The sequence below is a fragment of the Bos indicus x Bos taurus genome, chromosome 7, assembly GCF_003369695.1.
Source record: "Bos indicus x Bos taurus breed Angus x Brahman F1 hybrid chromosome 7, Bos_hybrid_MaternalHap_v2.0, whole genome shotgun sequence".
NCBI lineage: Eukaryota > Metazoa > Chordata > Mammalia > Artiodactyla > Bovidae > Bos > Bos indicus x Bos taurus.
The window spans coordinates 86004011-86022820 of record NC_040082.1 but is presented as its reverse complement, the minus strand read 5'-3'; the positions used below and the strand labels follow the sequence as shown (position 1 = coordinate 86022820).

The following is an 18810-nucleotide window of genomic DNA, read 5'->3' as shown; positions in this document are numbered from 1 at the left end:
ATGGACATCTGCCATTGGCTTTCATTTTTGTTTACTCTCTCCTAAGAAACACTCTCCATGAAAACCTTCTCATTCTGCCTTGAAGGAAGTTTACTCAACAGGGTATATAGTTAAGTCAAAGGATTCAGGCAGAAGGTACAAGGATTCAAATCCCAGGTACAAGTTAGATTTCTTTGGTCCAAAAGCTATCAACCAAAGTTAGCTTTAGCTAACACATCTTACTCATCAACTAGTATTATAGCTGACATGCAATTTTACATACCTACGTAAGAGCTCAGTGGATCACCAACCTCCATTTTTGTTCCACCTCATAATCTACAGTACTTTGGGTGGGGCCATACATATAAACAAATACAACATTTCTGCTATTTCAACAAATGGCCTTTTATAAAAAAGAAGGAAAAGAAGGGCACAAAAAAAGAGATAAAAGAATAACAGAAAAAGAGTTTTGCCACATCAAATTAACAATAAGGTTTTATTACTAGAAGGTATCAATTATTATTTTGATATCTTTCTTGAGATGGATCAATTTGATACACCTATTTTTTCTTACTGATGTCAATAAAAGAAAGGAATAGTAATGAGTTAATTTTTAAAGAACTTCATTATACTCACACATTTCTTCCTTAGAGTTTTCTTGAAAAAATTCCAAGCGCACTTTAAAGTTTGCCTACCATATTTAAGATGGTTAGAATGAATCTCCTGGCTGCATCTGCTCCATGATAGGAAACCATTGCTGGATCTGCAACCACTACAGTCTCTATGTTGTATTCTTGAGGTAATTTGTATGAATATCGTTTCCCTCTTCCACTTTCTGTTATTTTTTTAGATCTAGGTCTTCCTTTATCTGCAACACAGAAATGAATTTTCAAATGTGCCTCTATCTTAGCAAAATGATTAAAAATCTCCACCTCTTCAATAATTAAAAAGAAAGTTTATTGAATACCAACATGTGCTGATGATATAGTGATGAGCAAGACCATGGAACCTAAATGAGCATTTGGCTTTGGGATCAGACAGACTGGACTTCTACCCCTGATTAACTCTACCCCTCGGGAAACTAACATCACTCAGTCAGCCTTAGTTTCCTCATTTATAAAATGAATAACAGTAACACTTGCTTTCTAGAGTTATATGGGCCAATAATAAGATCACATTAGTATGTATAAATAAAATAATTCCATAAATAAAAGACATCATGGTTTTCTTTTGGAAACCAGCGATAAGATAAAGGTCTACTTGCCAGAAGTGCCTGAAGTGACTGCTCCATGCATCCTAATGTCACTAAGACGTGTCTGACTCTTTGAGACCCCATAGATTGTAACCCACCAGGCTCCTCTGCAGGTAAATGCCTCTTATTACTCCAACTATGCATGGGCTACAAAGGAATTGGTTCTGTCATCCATGGGAATAATACAGAAGTTATGACCTCAACACAGCAGATTCTTCAAACAAGGCCAAATAAAACCAGTAACCACCAATAATGGCACCCCACTCCAGTACTCTTGCCTGGAAAATCCCATGGATGGAGGAGCCTGGTAGGCTGCAGTCCATGGGGTCGCTAAGAGTCAGATATGACTGAGCAACTTCACTTTCACTTTCATGCATTGCAGAAGGAAATGGCAACCCACTCCAGTGTTCTTGCCTGGAGAATCCCAGGGACGTCGGGGCCTGGTGGGCTGCCATCTATGGGGTCGCACAGAGTCGGACACGACTGAAGCGACTTAGCAACCACCAATAAACATCTTTATACATTTATATAAAATGGAAAATTTCTGTTTACGAAAATATGCTACTATCAGAATGAAAATCATTCAACCAAGTGGTAGAAGATAATTATAGAACTTTTCCATAATAAATGAAAAGCTACTCTAAGTCAATGACAGATAACTGAACTGAAAAACTGGCTGCAAATCTGAACAGGCATTTCTAACAAAAGGGAGATTCAAAAAGCTAATTAGCATAGGAGAAGGTGCTCAGTCTCATTGGTCAAGGAAATGCAAATTAACCACAATAATTTAAATACAATTCCAGAATGGCTATGATAGACATGATTATATTCAGTGTTAACAAGAAGGTAAGGACAACTGGAAGTCCCATACTCATATGAGCTGGGAGTTTAAATTAGGATAAACAATGAAAAAGTGGTTGGGAGTATGCACTAAAGCTGAATAATTGCACACCCAATGATCAACATTCTAAAGTACATAGTCATTAGAAATACATGCAAATCAGGTGTAAAAATTACTCATAGCAGTGTTATTGATGGTTCAACTAACCATCAATAGCAATAGTATAATGGATAAAGAAATTCTGTCCTATTCATAAAATGGAATGCTATATAGCACTGAGGGCTTTCCTTGTGGCTCAGCTGGTTAAGAATCTGTCTGCAACATGGGAGACCTGGGTTCTATCCCTGGGTTGGGAAGATGTCCTGGAGAAGGGAAAGGTTACCCATTCCAGTATTCTGACTTGGAGAATTCCATGGACTGTATGGTCCATTGGGTCGCAAAGAGTCAGACACGACTGAGTGACTTTCATTTCACTTCACTTGACTTCATAGAGCAGTGAAAACAGATGAGCTTCACAAACATACTGCTGAACAGAAGAAGCAATTACAAAAGAGTAGGCAGTGTATGATTCCATTTATAGGAACATCACAAACTGGGAAGATGGGATGTTAGAAGTCGGGATAGTGACGATCTAGGGCTAAGAGAAATTAGTGCCGAAGAGTGGGCACAAGGGCAACATCTATGGTGCTGATACTTTCTACATTTTGATCCGAGTAGTACCTACTTATGCTTCACTTTGGGAAAATTCAGCAGTCGGACACATCGTTTGCACAACTTCCTATGTGTGTGCTGTGCTTTAATAATAAATTTGTAATTTTAACAGCTTTCTTGAGGTTAATTTGCATGCCATAACATGTAGCCATTTCAATGTACAATTCATTTAGTTTTAACAACTTTTTATAACTGCACAGCCATCTCCACCATTTACTGTTAAATCAGCTATCATCTGCTCTTCTCCTTGCCATTTACTGAAATTCTGCTGATGTTACTAAATAACTGCCATCTTCTTCCCCAAATCTGTACTTGTTGGCCAACATCTTTTAAATTTTTTTATTCCAATTTTAGTGGAATCCCCAGAAGTCAACATGTGTGTTTAACAGAATCCCATGGATATAAACAAGTATGTCAAATTAGTCATGTTTACATGGACATATCTAACTTTGTTTTGAACCGTGAGGTGTGTATGCTCATAGTTCTAGTTCATCCTCTTGGTTTCTGATAAATTCCTTTTCTAGAGGCTTGTTCCAGGTACTTGACTTTGGTGTGTATTTTATTCTATTCTACTACTTGTTCCACCTTACTTCCCTTCTAACACAGTTTCATGATGCCACAATTAGTTTATCTCTTCTGTTATTAAACTTCTGGGTTCCTTCTATTACTAACTTCTAGGTCCAAATAAGTTAGCTCTGAGGTCTAATGTGAAGTAGATTCCATCACAATTGCTGGTAACTTCACAGTTCTCAGAAATCTCCATAAATTACAGTTTCTCATTTTTTTCTCATGGGGACACAAACTAAAAATCTATTTAACAAATGAAGTTTTACCCAAATGTTAAGGAGATCAGTTACCTAAGTTAACCAAAGTGTCATGAAAATAAAATGCAAAGAGCCCTTATTTAACAAAAATAAGCATTATATCATGAAACAGGAAAATGCAAAAATGACAAAATCAACAGGAGCCATCTGCAACAGAATTGAGGCAGGAGGGAGATGAGCCCCTGCCTCCAAGGCACAGTGACTGGAGATTCATTCCCTGTGGACTGGAACTCCAAGATGAGAATAGTAGGATTAATTGAGAGAGGAGGCGGGGCCCTGCCCAGAACACATTTCTCACTCTCAGAGACAGGAGACCTCCCCAACTATACATGGGCAGAAAGGCTCCCTGGCACTCAAAAAGGGAGTGATGCTAACTGATGCCAGTCTACCCACAGGACTGTTTGATCGAATCCATCTTGGCTAACAGCTGCATATGCACACAGGGAAGGATCCTAAGATAAACAAAATATGGACTGTGAGTCAGGAAAAACAAAATGATTGGCAAAGGAAACCCAGATGAAATGCCCCATATAAGTAAGGAAGTCCCTCAGCCTGCCATGAGGGCACAACTCAGTGACTCAGTGGGAATTCTTTCCTGTGAAGTCAAAAAGCCAGAGCCTTGTCACTGACCACTGCTCTAGCAGCTAGGATTTGGTGCTCTCACTGCCGTGACCTGGCCTCAGTCTCTGGGGGGTACCCAACCTCCACTTCAAGCTGTTGCAGGTCAAGGCCGCCCAAGATCAGAATCACTATAGTTAAAAGTAAATTTTATGAATCCATATTTAGTACCAGCAGTTAATACCAAAGACCCTGATGAAGGACAGCAAATGAAACTAATTGTATTAGTATCTTAAGATCTACAACAGTTAGGAATGAATTTTGTAGTTTCTTTTTTTTTCCATTGTAATCACAATCCTACTTATATATTAGTATATCATCATATAAACTTAAAGTCTTTAGTAGGAGACATTCCTATAAGTATATGAAAAGGCTCATCTTGGCAGGGTCAACACCCAATAAGTTGGTTGTGGAGGAAAGATAGGTAGACATATAGATACACAGACACAGATCTACCATCTCTCCTAAATGGATACATCAATGGTCTTCTGGGTAAAAATCACACAGTGGTAGGAACAGAAAGGAAGAGATAATAGGCAAAATATTAGAAAGTAGATATCACCTTTGGTGAAAGTGCTAGTTTCTTAGTCATGTTCAACTCTTTGTGACCCCATGGACTGTAGCCTGCCAGGCTCCTCTGTCCAAGGGATTTTCCAGGCAAGAATACTGGAGTGGGGTACCATACCCTTCTCCAGGAGATCTCCCCAACCTGGCATCAAACCCTCATCTCTTACACAGATGATGGATTCTTTACCATCTGAGCTATCAGGGGAGCCCAGTAAAATTAATCAGAAGAAACAGAGAAAAATGATAATGGTTAGGATTATTCTTTCTTTTTGCTATTGTTTGTTTTATGTGTGTGTGGGTGGGGGGAGGTGGGTAGGGTGGTTATTTTTCAGTGACCAGGTAGATAGTGGGAGTATCAGCAGCGGAATCTGGGAGGAAAAATGATGGGTTCAGCCACAGATTTATTAAGTATGAGGTGCCTAAGAGACATGGGAGTAGGAGGTACTTAAACACCTGACTGTCAGGAGAGAGATTAAAATGGGGGTAGAGTTTGGAACAAAACAATGTGTGAGTAAAGATGGACCCATGGATTTTGACTCTATCATTCCAGAGAAGCCTGTGGCATGAGATGTAGAAAGAAAAGGAGGAAGTCTTGGGAAATGCCTACATTTAGGGGGTATATATATGGAAGAAGACATGCCCATGGAGGAGACAGAGACGAAAGAAAAAAATAACATTCGGTGCTTTTCAATCACATTAAGAGTGATTAAGAGACCATGTAAAGGAGAGACAGTAAAGCTTTTGTTCCCTTTATTGCCCCAACTAATGACAGCTGTGTTTGGCCCCAAACTGTCAGTGTACTCCATCCATATTTGTGTGTTAATTTAAATAGGCTATTTGGAACATTTTAGTTTTCTTAAGAATCTCAATACCATGACTCTCTGACTCTGTCATATGAGTTAGCCACTGTGTGTGAAAATCATGCATGTTGAAGTCATCTTTTTACTAAGTGGCTTTCTTGAATGTCTTCATTGTCCATATCAAGCATGCTGAGCTCTTTCTTCATCTCTTCAATCCTTGAGATCATTTTCTACCCAGATGCATGCATCAAAACAATAGAGTTGATACCACACACTCCCAGTTAAAAAAGACATTTGTAAATGAGGATATACAGGTGGACACTATGTGCTCCCCATAATACCCTCCACACACTGATGATCATCTCCACGATGTCACGCCTGGCATATGGAAACTATATCAGTAGTGGCTGGGTTAAGTTAGCTCTACGAACACAGATGATCTGTTATCCTGATCAAATAGATGGTCTTCTTCAATGCTATAAATCTCGTTCTTGTTCGCATAGAGTCCTAGGCATACTCACAACTTTATAAATATTGATGGCCACTGGCCTGTTTACAGTCTTGAAAGACCACATTTTGCCTTCCAGACAAAGTCTTTATTACCACAGTACTCAAGGCCCCTCATTATCTCATCTGTGACTACTTTTCCAGGCTTGAACCTCCTGTCCACACTGCAGACACTGGCTTCAGCTCGCCTAGTAGATGATTTCTTCTGCCCTTATGCTTTTGTATTTATTCTCCCTTCTCCCCAAAATGTTCTTTCCCCACCTAACAACATCCACTAAATTTTCACAAATGTTTTTCATTTTACACATCAGATCATATCAGTCACTCAGTCGTGTCCGACTCTTTGCGACCCCATGAATTGCAGCACGCCAGGCCTCCCCGTCCATCACCAACTCCCGGAGTTCACTCAGACCCACGTCCATCGAGTCAGTGATGCCATCCAGCCATCTCATCCTCTGGCGTCCCCTTCTCCTCTTTCCCCCAATCCCTCCCAGCATCAGAGTCTTTTCCAATGAGTCAACTCTTCACATGAGGTGGCCAAAGTACTGGAGTTTCAGCCTTAGCATCATTCCTTCCAAAGAAATCCCAGGGCTGATCTCCTTCAGAATGGACTGGTTGGATCTCCTTGCAGTCCAAGGGACTCTCAAGAGTCTTCTCCAACACCACAGTTCAAAAGCATCAATTCTTCGGCGCTCAGCCTTCTTCACAGTCCAACTCTCACATCCATACATGATCACAGGAAAAACCATAGCCTTGACTATATGAACCTTTGTTGGCAAAGTAATGTCTCTGCTTTTGAATATTCTATCTAGGTTGGTCATAACTTTCCTTCCAAGGAGTAAGCGTCTTTTAATTTCATGGCTGCAGTCACCATCTGCAGTGATTTTGGAGCCCAAGAAAATAAAGTCTGACACTGTTTCCACTGTTTCCCCATCTATTTGCCATGAAGTGATGAGACGGAAGGCCATGATCTTCGTTTTCTGAATGTTGAGCTTTAAGCCAACTTTTTCAGTCTCCACTTTCACTTTCATCAAGAGGCTTTTTAGTTCCTCTTCACTTTCTGCCATAAGGGTGGTGTCATCTGCATATCTGAGGTTATTGATATTTCTCCTGGCAATCTTGATTCCAGCTTGTGTTTCTTCCAGTCCATTTCCTCATGATGTACTCTGCATATAAGTTAAATAAACAGGGTGACAATATACAGCCTTGACGCACTCATTTTCCTGTTTGGAACCAGTTTGTTGTTCCATGTCCATTTTACACATAATCGTAGTTAATTATGATAAGAGCCCTAAGGTTCAGGTACCACTACATTCATTTTGTATATTGTAAATGAAGCTTTGGAGAAAGCAAGAAAGTTTTCTAGAGTCCCACAAGTAGGCAGTGGCAGCATAAGATGTGAGCACAAACAGGCTGACTCTAAAGTTCATTTTCTTAACCTGCATACTCTGTTCCCTTTCTTCCCTGTAGTCTGGATAAGTTTTACTTGATATCTGAGATTCACCCAACCCTCCTCCCCAATAACAGAAGCTTAGAATCTAGTGTAGCAAGTTGGTCATGGTTCTTATTATAGAAGACCTACAAGACATTCTAGAAATATCACCCAAAAAAGATGTCCTTTTCATTATAGGGCTCTGGAATGCCAAAGTAGGAAGTCAAGAAATGCCTGGAGTAACAGGCAAATTTGACCTTGGAGCACAGAATGAAGCAGGTCAAAGGCTAATAGAATTCTGCCAAGAGAATGCACAGGTCATAGCAAACACCCTCTTTCAACAACACAAGAGAAGACTCTACACATGGACATCACCAGATGGTCGACACCAAAATCAGATTGATTACATTCTTTGCAGCCAAAGATGGAGAAGCTTTATACAGTCAGCAAAAACAAGACCAAGAGCTGACTGTGGCTCAGATCATGAACTCCTTATAGCCAAAATCAGACTTAAATTGAAGTAAGTAGGGAAAACCACTAGGTTTCTCAGGTATGACCTAAACCAAATCCCTTATGACTATACAGTGGAAGTGAGAAATAGATTTAAGGGACTAGATCTGACAGACAGAGTGCCTGATGAACTATGGATGGAGGTTCATGACATTGTACAGGAGACAGGAATCAAGACCATCTCCAAGAAAAAGAAATTCAAAAAAGCAAAATGACTGTCTAAGGAGGCCTTACAAATAGCTGTGAAAAGAAGGGAAACGAAAAGCAAAGGAGAAAAGGAAAGATATACCCATTTGAATGCAGAGTTCCAAAGAATAGCAAGAAGAGATAAGAAAGCCTTTCTCAGTGATCAATGCAAAGAAATAGAAGAAAACAATAGAATGGGAAAGACTAGAGATCTTTTCAAGAAAATTAGAGATACCAAGGGAACATTTCATGCAAAGATGGGCTCAATAAAGAACAGAATGGTAGGGACCAGAAGCAGAAGATATTAAGAAGAGGTGGCAAGAATACACAGAAGAACTGTACAAAAAAGATCTTCATGACCCAGATAATCACAATGGTGTGATCACTCACCTAGAGCCAGACATGCTGGAATGTGAAGTCAAGTGGGCCTTAGAAAGCATCACTACGAACAAAGCTAGTGGAGGCATTGGAATTCCAGTTGAGCTATTTCAAATCCTGAAAGATGATGCTGTGAAAGTGCTGCACTCAATATGCCAGCAAATTTGGAAAACTCAGCAGTGGCCACAGGACTGGAAAAGGTCAGTTTTCATTCCAATCCCAAAGAAAGGCAATGCCAAAGAATGCTCAAACTACCGCACAATTGCACTCATCTCACACGCTAGTAAAGTAATGCTTAAAATTCTCCAAGCCAGGCTTCAGCAATACATGAACTGTGAACTTCCAGATGTTCAAGCTGGTTTTACAAAAGGCAGAGGAACCAGAGATCAAATTGCCAACATCTGCTGGATCATCAAAAAAGCAAGAGAGTTCCAGAAAAACATCTATTTCTACTTTATTGACTATGCCAAAGCCTTTGACTATGTGGATCACAATAAACTGTGGAAAATTCTGAAAGAGATGGGAAAACCAGACCACCAGACCTGCCTCTTGAGAACCTGTATGCAGGTCAAGAAGAAACAGTTAGAACTGGACATGGAACAACGGACTGGTCCCAAATAGGAAAAGGAATACATCAAGGCTGTATATTGTCACCCTGCTTATTTAACTTATATGCAGAGTACATCATGAGAAATGCTGGCTGGAGGAAGCACAAGTGGAATCAAGATTGCTGGGAGAAATATCAATAACCTCAGATATGCAGGTGACACCACCCTTATAGCAGAAAGTGAAGAAGAACTAAAGAGCCTCTTGATGAAAGTGAAAGAGGAGAGTAAAAAAGTTGGAAGCTCAACATTCAGAAAACGAAGATCATGGCATCTGGTCCCATCACTTCATGGGAAATAGACGGGGAAACAGTGGCCGACTTTATTTTTATGGGGTCCAAATTTGCTGCAGATGGTGATTGCAACCATGAAATTAAAATATACTTACTCCTTGGAAGGAAAGTTATGACCAACCTAGATAGCATATTCAAAAGCAGAAACATTACTTTGCCAACAAAGGTCCATCTAGTCAAGTCTATGGTTTTTCCAGTGGTCATGTATGGATGTGAGAGCTGTACTATAAAGAAAGCTGAGCACCAAAGAATTGATGCTTTTGAACTGTGGTGTTGGAGAAGACTCTTGAGTGTCCCTTGGACTGCAAGGAGATCCAACCAGTCCATCCCAAAGGAGATTAGTCCTGGGTATTCATTGGAAGGACTGATGTTGAAACTGAAACTCCAATATCCTGGCCACCTGATATGAAAAGCTGATTCATTTTGAAAAGACCCTGATACTGGGAAAGAGTGAGGGCAGGAAGAGAAGTGGATGACAGAGGATGAGATGGCTGGATGACATCACCGACTCGATGGACATGGGTTTGGGTGGACTCCGGGAGCTGGTGATGGACAGGGAGGCCTGGCATACTGCAGTTCATGAGGTTGCAGAGTCCGACATGACTGAGCGACTGAACTGAACTGAACTGAGCTTATTATAGATAGCCTAATTACTCATTTACAAGTTTGCCCAAAATAATACATTGGTCCACCTCGTGAGAATAAGAGCTGTGTCATTTAGCTCTACATTCCTGTGACATGACTGGTTCTCCTATGTTTCAAATAAAGAATTTTAAGGTTCATAAATTCAAGGGAAGTGAAGAAGAGTACCTAGCTAGAGTGAGACTGAAGCTAGGCCTTGAACCTGGTGCCTCTGACTCTCAATCTCCTGTGCCTTTCTTTCTTTTATGTTATCTTTTAATAAAAGAACATGACAAAGTCATACTAAACTATGAAGGTATGTGTTTAGGAAAAAGCATTTATAGAATCAATACACATAAACACAATACACTTAAAACATTAACATGATGAAGGGGAATAGGCTAAGACCAAGTTGAATACAAGTAAACTTTATGATTCCATTGTGCAAAGGCAGTTGCTGCAACATTATCCAGATCTGAATGTTCTTTAATATGCTAATATATTATCCTGAAATAAGAAGGGAAGAATTACAATTAGATATATCAGTATAAGTAAATGGATATTTTATTTCACAGATTGCTAATTTTAAAATGATTTTTAAATTTCCCTTAAAAAACACTGAAGATAGTTAAGAGAATTTAGAAAACAGCTTAGCAATCCTTGCATGCAAGTGCTTGATCCAAACAGGTTAATTAAAATATAAGTCATGTCTTTAAAAAATTAGAAAGTTTATGAACAAGGTCTGTCAAATATGAACCATGTATTTATGATTTATAAAACCCATCAAAAATAAGAATTTTCTAGAAATCTTTCCTCCATACATACTGCAATATAAAGCCTACTTTATGTCATCTGTATACATGAGTAATTAGAACAGCTGGAACTTACTATGATTCAAAAGTTGCATAGTGCAGATTTTCAGTGTAACTCACACAAGGCAATCTCCTTAAATGGACTATATCCAATCGTTGCTGTTATTGTCTCACAATATAAAACTTTTCTTTTGCTTTTTCAGACTATGACTTTTGTCCAGCTGTTTTTTATCTCCAGTGTGTCTATATTTCTTAGAATAGAGAAGATGGGTGTGTCTTATTTAAAATGACTTGATAATGCGCTTTGAATAATGTGACACAGAGGTAGATTCACTTAACCACTTCTGAAGAATTCTGAACCAGTTCTCATACACACTGATACCATGAGCTTTAGCAAAAGAAAACAGAGATCAGAGATTAATTTGAGATAGTATTTCTAAACAGAAACATACTGAAATCCTGTCTGAATCTGATCCTCCTAGACAACTGATGATATGAACATGCCAAGGCCTCTGAAAATGTTACTTATTATCACAATTTCTATACCTAAATCAACCTCAAATACCATAACCAATTTTCAAGTTGCTATCTTGGCACTAAATACGCTAATACCTAATTCTAAATCTCCAAGTCAATTTTAAAGCCTTTACACCAAAAATTCTTCAATAAATTCATATTTCCTCAGATTCTAAATGGAGCTATTTCTCATATCAGTGAATATTCAGAGGTGTCTGGATTAGATGTCCAAACATTTTTACTACGGAAACTGCTGAATGTTGGCTATAACTTTTAGGTCCTATTTATGTAATAGAAATCATTCATTTTTCCTTACCCTTCTTGCTAATGCCACATATCTCTGCCAAAGGAAGTAATAAGGACGTGTACCAAACAGCAACCCCATTTTATTTCTGTGAAAAATTGGCAGACAAAGAGACTAGGATTTGATGGTTGGAGATGTTTGTGAGCCACTTAAACTTTAAGATTTAAGATATTCTGATACTGAGAATAAAATTCAAAGAAGTAAATCTTTGAATTTCTTCCTATTCCTAGGAATAGGGCTCTTCTTCCTATTCCTCTATTAATATTAACCATCAAGATGATTTTTACTTGAATCAAACAGAAAAAGAAGAAAGTGCAAGATCTTCTGGTCAAAGTACAGAGATTTCTATGATGCTCACATAGAAGTAAACTAAAATAAGACCATGAGCTCACAGTATTCAGTTTCAGGGGATCTGGAACTCTCTCAGTGTCATTTCTATTCCAGTTAGGTGAACAGAATCCCATGAGGAACACTTCACAATTCAAGAGGGATATAGAGCATGCACTGTATTAATATCTGAAGTTATTCCATTTTTATATTAAAATATACTACTTCATAGAAAACAAGTCAAAAAAATATATGTAATTGTCATTAACCAAGAGAGATTCCACATTAAAAAAAAAAAAGATAAAGCCGTGGACAGATGGATAGACACAAAGAGAGGGAAGGATGGGCAAGGTAGGAAGGCAAGGAAAAAAAAAAGCACGGGGTAGGAGAGTGGCATGGAGGGAAGAAGGGAGGGAGGGTGGGAGGTTTTATTCCAGGATTCATCTCACATTGCATATTTAATTAAACCCTTTCAGGACAAGGCATTACCTGAAATAACACCACAGTAATGACTGTGAGGAACAGACTTCTCTGTAACTTTTTCCTCCATGGACCTTTTCCGCCTATATACACGATGTGGGTGACCCGTGATGGCCACTGTATCATTGAGTGGTTCAATAAATATGAAGTCCTCATTAAGCTGTATAAATCCCATCTGGAATATATAACATAGAAAGATACACATGAAATACCTGTTCATAAGTTAGTTTCAATTAAGTAACTTATTCAATTAAGTTACTTTCTAGTTCTCCCACTCACACACACACTTTATTTTCTTCCATGTATATGCATACTTTTTTCTAGTGAAGCTATTTTAGCAACCCCACTAATAAGGTAACTGTCTTCCCATTTTATTACTTCATCTTCAGGTACTTTATTGCACTAGCATAAACTTCATATAGTTAGCCTGTGTGGGTGGGAGGCTAGATGCCAGCAACAGATGCACAGTAAAAATTCTGGAATGTTAAAGGCTCACTTTGGGAGACCCATGGGGTCACTTATATGTACAGCATGTACAGAAGAGCAACACAGTTTTTAATTGCACACACCACACAGTCCAACTTTTTGACAATCATTATTTAATAAAGTAATTTATGTAATATACCACAAAAAATGTAGGATATATAGCATTACAGTTATTATATAAAATACTCTCAAGTCTTCTTTTAAACATTTTTTTAAACCCTTGAACAATAAATTACAGAAAAAGGAAGTATCACTTACATAAACAAGTTTAATTTCATACAATACCATATTTTAAAGTTAGCCAGTTGTGAACAGGGGGCTAAAAACTATAAAATTTAGTTATAATCAGCAAGATGAACTTATAACAAATAAGTATTCTTTTATCATATTAAAGCTAAGCCTAGTCATTTCTTCCCTTTCTTTTTTAGAGTATAAAGTTAAGTTATAACTAGGAAAATATTTTACATGGAAGAAAACATGACTTGATCTTTCCAACTTTTATTATTTTAGTCTACTATAATATATATTAATATATAAAATGCATACTTGATTACTTACACTGTTAACTCATTAGTAAACAATTTTGAAGAAGTAATCCCTTAGAACCTGCATTATTCACACATGATATGGTAATATTAAAGTTTTCAAATACCATTTTGTATTAATTTTATAAAAATTATATATAGTTCATTTTGTTTCACATATAATTAGCATCATAATATAATTATTTCTTCAGATATAGTCATTGTTCCACATTGTATATATTTTTTTAATTTAGGCTAAAACTTTTTCCTAAGAAAAAAAGGCTTTTTGTTTTGTTTGAATTACTAAAGTGTATTGCATCTTCTATATGGAAAGACTAAGTGACTGCCAATATGCTATCACATTTTATTTTGTACAGAACTGACATTATAAGATACCTGAAGAATAAAATCTAAAAATCCTTACCAATTTCATTTTATTGAGGTTTTATATCACTAGTAAAATTCTTAACTACTGGAACAGCAGTTCCATCACCTCTCTGTGTCCCCGTCCCCTCTCTCCCTTCCTTCCTTTCCCTGTCTCTTTCTCAGTTTCTACCTCTCCGTCTCCTCTTCACACATATGCACACACACGCATATCACTTGTGGGTGGGGATAATGCAAAACATTTCTATTCTAATGATTCTTTTAAAATATCAGGCATATCTGTATTTGGGGCATTTCTGTTAAGTTTAACTTCCAATGAGTTCTTTTACTCTCTATACATGTTTTCATTCTCTCAAATATGAAATCAGCTTCAATTTTAACTAGATACATGAAACACATAAAATTTTCCCTAGAGTCAAATTTGATGGGAATAAGAGAGAATATCAAATATTTTTAAATTTAAATAATACTCATTAAAGATATAATGATTATTATACATCTACATATGGATTGAGGACAGAATGTATGCTTAGTCGCTCAGTCATGTCCAACTCTTTGCGACCCCACGGACTGCAGCCCACGAGGCTCCTCTCCATGGGGATTCTTCAGGCAAGAATACTGGAATGGACGCCATGCTCTCCTCCAGGGGATCTTCCCAACCCAGGGATTGAATCCAAGCCTCCTGCATCTCAAGCGGATTCTTTACCAACTGAACCACCAGGGAAGTCAGATTGAGGATAAGTGGTGTCATATTATCATTGATTGAGATTATGAAAATACAGAAATATGTTTCTCTTGTTTGAATAAGTGTGATTCTGAGATTCAGTCAGTATCCAAAGCCACAAATAAAACTGACAGTGTAGCTAATGACTAAAATAATAACTGCTATGATGTTTCAGTTCAGTTCAGTTCAGTTCAGTCGCTCAGTCGTGTCTGACTCTTTGCAACCCCATGAATTGCAGCATGCCAGCTATGATGCTTAGTTTCCCTAAATCATAAATTTGTAATCTGATATATTCTTTCAACAGGTTATAAGCATGGGAAGAGTTATAATAACAAATCCTATAAAATTTAATTGCATACTATCATATAAAATTTAATAACATCAAGAACAGATTCTAGACTTAAGATTATTTGGGTTTATAACCTATCACTACCATGTAAGTATGAAAAACTTACAGTGTCTTTATACAACAGCTTCATAGTGTTCTTTGGAAGATTTTTTTTAAAGCATCTTTAAGCACATGTAATGTTCCTATCATAAGGACTTCCCAGGTGGCTTAGTGGTAGAGAACCTGTCTACCAATGCAGGAGATGGGGGTTCAATCACTTTTGCAAAGTTCCCCTGTAGAAAGGAACAGCACCTCATTCCAGTTTTCTTGACTGGAAAATTCCATGGACAGAGGTGGGGTGTACTGTCCATGGCATCACAAATAGAGTCAGACACAACTTAGTAACTAAATAGCAACAACAAAACGAACATTTTGTTCTATGTTCTAGCATAGAATCTGATGCTGGGTAACCTTTTAATAAATGTTTGGCATAATTTTTATGTTATTCATAAATATAATAAATATAGCAGCCAAACATTTAAGAGCGGACTGAAGAGCTCCGAGAATCCAAAAAATTAAAATTTTTGTATCACCATAAAGAAAAGTGAAGTCGCTCAGTCATGTCCAACTCTTTGCAACTCTTGTATCACCATATTAGCATATTAAATATTGTTTCAAGTAGATGTGTTTTTTTTTTTAAGATACGATTTGGAAAACTCTTCATGACATACAATTCTCTATTGTGTTAGGATTTTATCTATACACATTTTTAAAAACAAGAAGGTCACTTTGAAAAAAAAAATTGTTAGCATAATTATGGTGGTGGTGATTTAGTTGCTAAGTCATGTCCGACTCTTGCAACCCCATGGACCATAGTCTGCCAGGCTCCTCTGTCCATGAGATTCTCCAGGCGAGAATAGTGGAGTGGGTTGCCATTTCCTTCTGCAGAGGATCTTCCCAACCAAGGAATCGAACCCGGGTCTCCTGCATTGCAGGTAGATTTTTAACCAACTGAGCTATGAGGGAAGCTGGAATAATTACAGTGAAAATGAAAGTCGCTCAGTCGTGTCTGACTCTTTGTGACCCCATGGATATACAGTCCAGGGAAATCTCCAGACCAGAATACTGGAGTGGCTAGCCTTGGAATAATTATAAATGATGACTAATTCATTCAATATATATTTGCTGTCTGACCCCATGTGCCAGACTCAGTTCACTTTGGGGCATATTTAGCATCAAGTATTCAGATTCTCTTCAGGCAAGGGCTTCCTATCTGAGATCAGTACTATCCTACGCCACAGGAAGTTCTCTAGCTTGGGTTGGCATCTGTCAAGCAGGGAAGTCATGAGGTTTTCTATGTCCCCATGAACAGGGGACCTATTCCAATAACAAAATGGATCATCTTATCTGTGCTGTGAATTTACAAGCCATGGAAGAACATAAATCTAGATCAAAGTCTCTTTACAAGTTCTCCTATGCTTGATAATGGAAAAGGAAATGACAACCTACTCCAGTATTCTTGCCTGGAAAATTCCACGGACAGAGAAGCCCTGCGGGCTACAGTCCATGGGGTTGCAAAGAGTCGGACACGACTGAGTGACTAACACACACATCGATGCTTAACAATGCATAATTACACAGCATTCACTTCAGGAAACATTATCCTTTTAATTTTTGTTGTTGTTGTTCAGTCGCTAAATCATGTCCAACTCTCTGCGACCCCACAGACTGCAACACACCAGGCTTCCCTTTGCTGTCCTTCACTATCTCTTGGAGTTTGCTCCCAAAGTTTAATTTTAGAAGGAAAGAAAATTAGTAGTGCATTAAAATGGCACAATACATTCTCCAAAATAAATGTGAACTATGTAAGTATTTTCTCCAAGATTCTTCTTCTTAGATTTTTCAAAATGATGTTAACAATGTTGAGGTATTTCATGCAAACATTTGGAAATGAAATTAGTTAAAAGTTAACTGCCTTATTTGTTGTTATGTGCATCTTCTCATACAGTGGCATCTCTCCTATTGTATTGAACGCTTTTATTTGATTTGACATTTTAGCAAGCATTTCAGTGTTTTGCAAATTGACCACTGCTTATTTGAAAATAAGTTACCAGCCGTTTCTTGCCTTACTGGTTCTGATATTTTACTATCTCTCCATTTAGATACTCCTGTGTTTTTTAAAACAGCCATATACACTAATCTCCATATAAGTGTATTATCACGGCCACCAATTCCTAATCACAACATGAAATTTGATCTGACAAATGTGCATGGATTTTTATATATCATTGATTCAAGTCACCTAATGCAAATGTTTCAGTTGTTCAAATTCAGATCAACTACAGTCTATTAAATAGACGAACAGATTCTAAAGTAGTAATGTAAGCATAAATAAAAATAACTAAAAATTTAAAGTTGCTACTCTTACTAGGTTAACTACTTCACTTCCCCTACCTTAATTCCTATTCACTTAATCAGCTGATGCACTACTAATATAATTACCTCAAGCTCTCTTTTTTATTTTTTCCATTCTCCTTTTTTGGAAATTGTTTTATTTCCCAGGACCTCAGTTTTCTACATGAACTTTCAGTTGACTAGTTGAAGGTATATATCTGAGGGCTAAAACTACATATGGCAAGAATCTTTAATAATATCCTATTTTAAAAAATACACAGCACATCACAAGAAGTAAATACTGTCTGTGGTAGATCATTATAATTTCAGGCTATGAGATGACTCTGCTATCTGGCGGGATAGTAGAATTTGGATAAAAGTTACTTCTTATGAGAAGAGACATTCGCAGAAAGGCAAAGAAGATGTGAAATCCAGGAAACTGGTTAAAAAGATGCCTGGCTTCCTACTTATCAGGTATCCTTTCAAAGAAGGGATATATGTATACATATAACTGATTCATTTTGCTGAACAGTAGAACACACAGCATTGTAAAACAACTGTACTCCAATAAAAATTAATTTAACAAGTATTAAAAAAAAAGATGTCTGACTTGAGTAGAAAGTGAAAGTGAAACTCATTCAGTTGTGTCCAACTCTTTGCAACCCCGTGGACTACAGAGTCCATGGAATTCTCCAAGCCAGAATACTGGAGTGGGTAGCTTTTACCTTCTCCAGGAAATCTTCCCAACCCAGGAATCGAACACAAGTCTCCTGCATTGCAGGTGGATTCTTTATCAGCTGAGCCCAAGGGAAGCCCAAGAATACTGGAGTGGGTAGTCTTTACCTTCTCCAGGAAATCTTCCCAACCCAGAAATCGAACCAGGGTCTCCTGCATTGCAGGCAGATTCTTTACCAACTGAGCTATCAGAGAAGCTATTAGGGAAGATTTGAGTAGAGAAACAGGTAAATGTAGCCCCAAAATAAGATGAATCAATATAACTGAAAACATCAAATGACAAAGTTCTTGACAGAAAAAGTCAATGAAGGTTTGAGGATGATTAGTTTATTAACTAACTGGAAAGTATATTAGAGAATCCATGAGCCACTGGAAGAAGCATAAGTGTTTGCCTTCTAAACAGCAGTAACAGAGGCTGAAAGGGATCTGGCATCTGCACACTGTTTATAACAACATTTCACACAAATGTCTTATATGCTACATGATGTGAATATGTTGGTTATATTTTCCAAAATATTCTCTTGTATGGTAATGTTATAGCATATATCTCATTAAGTAAATAAAATACGTAGTTGAAAACATAAGCATCACGTAGGGATTGACATAAATTAAAATACTGTAAGTTCATTTTTATGCTTTATTCAAATGAAACTTCGTTTCCAATATTACTGT

At 37.6% G+C, this 18810-nt stretch overlaps 1 protein-coding gene across 1 annotated transcript in view; it reads right to left on the bottom strand.

Annotated features, from left to right (window-relative positions):
* ADAMTS19 (ADAM metallopeptidase with thrombospondin type 1 motif 19) overlaps positions 1 to 18810 on the bottom strand; it is a 267865-nt gene that overhangs the window by 196150 nt on the left and 52905 nt on the right. Inside the window, exons 3-4 of the mRNA XM_027547039.1 lie at positions 12573 to 12738; positions 675 to 847 (exon numbers count right to left, since the gene is read on the bottom strand). Coding sequence (XP_027402840.1) covers positions 675 to 847; positions 12573 to 12738 — 339 coding nt within the window. The remainder of the gene's footprint in view (positions 1 to 674; positions 848 to 12572; positions 12739 to 18810) is intronic.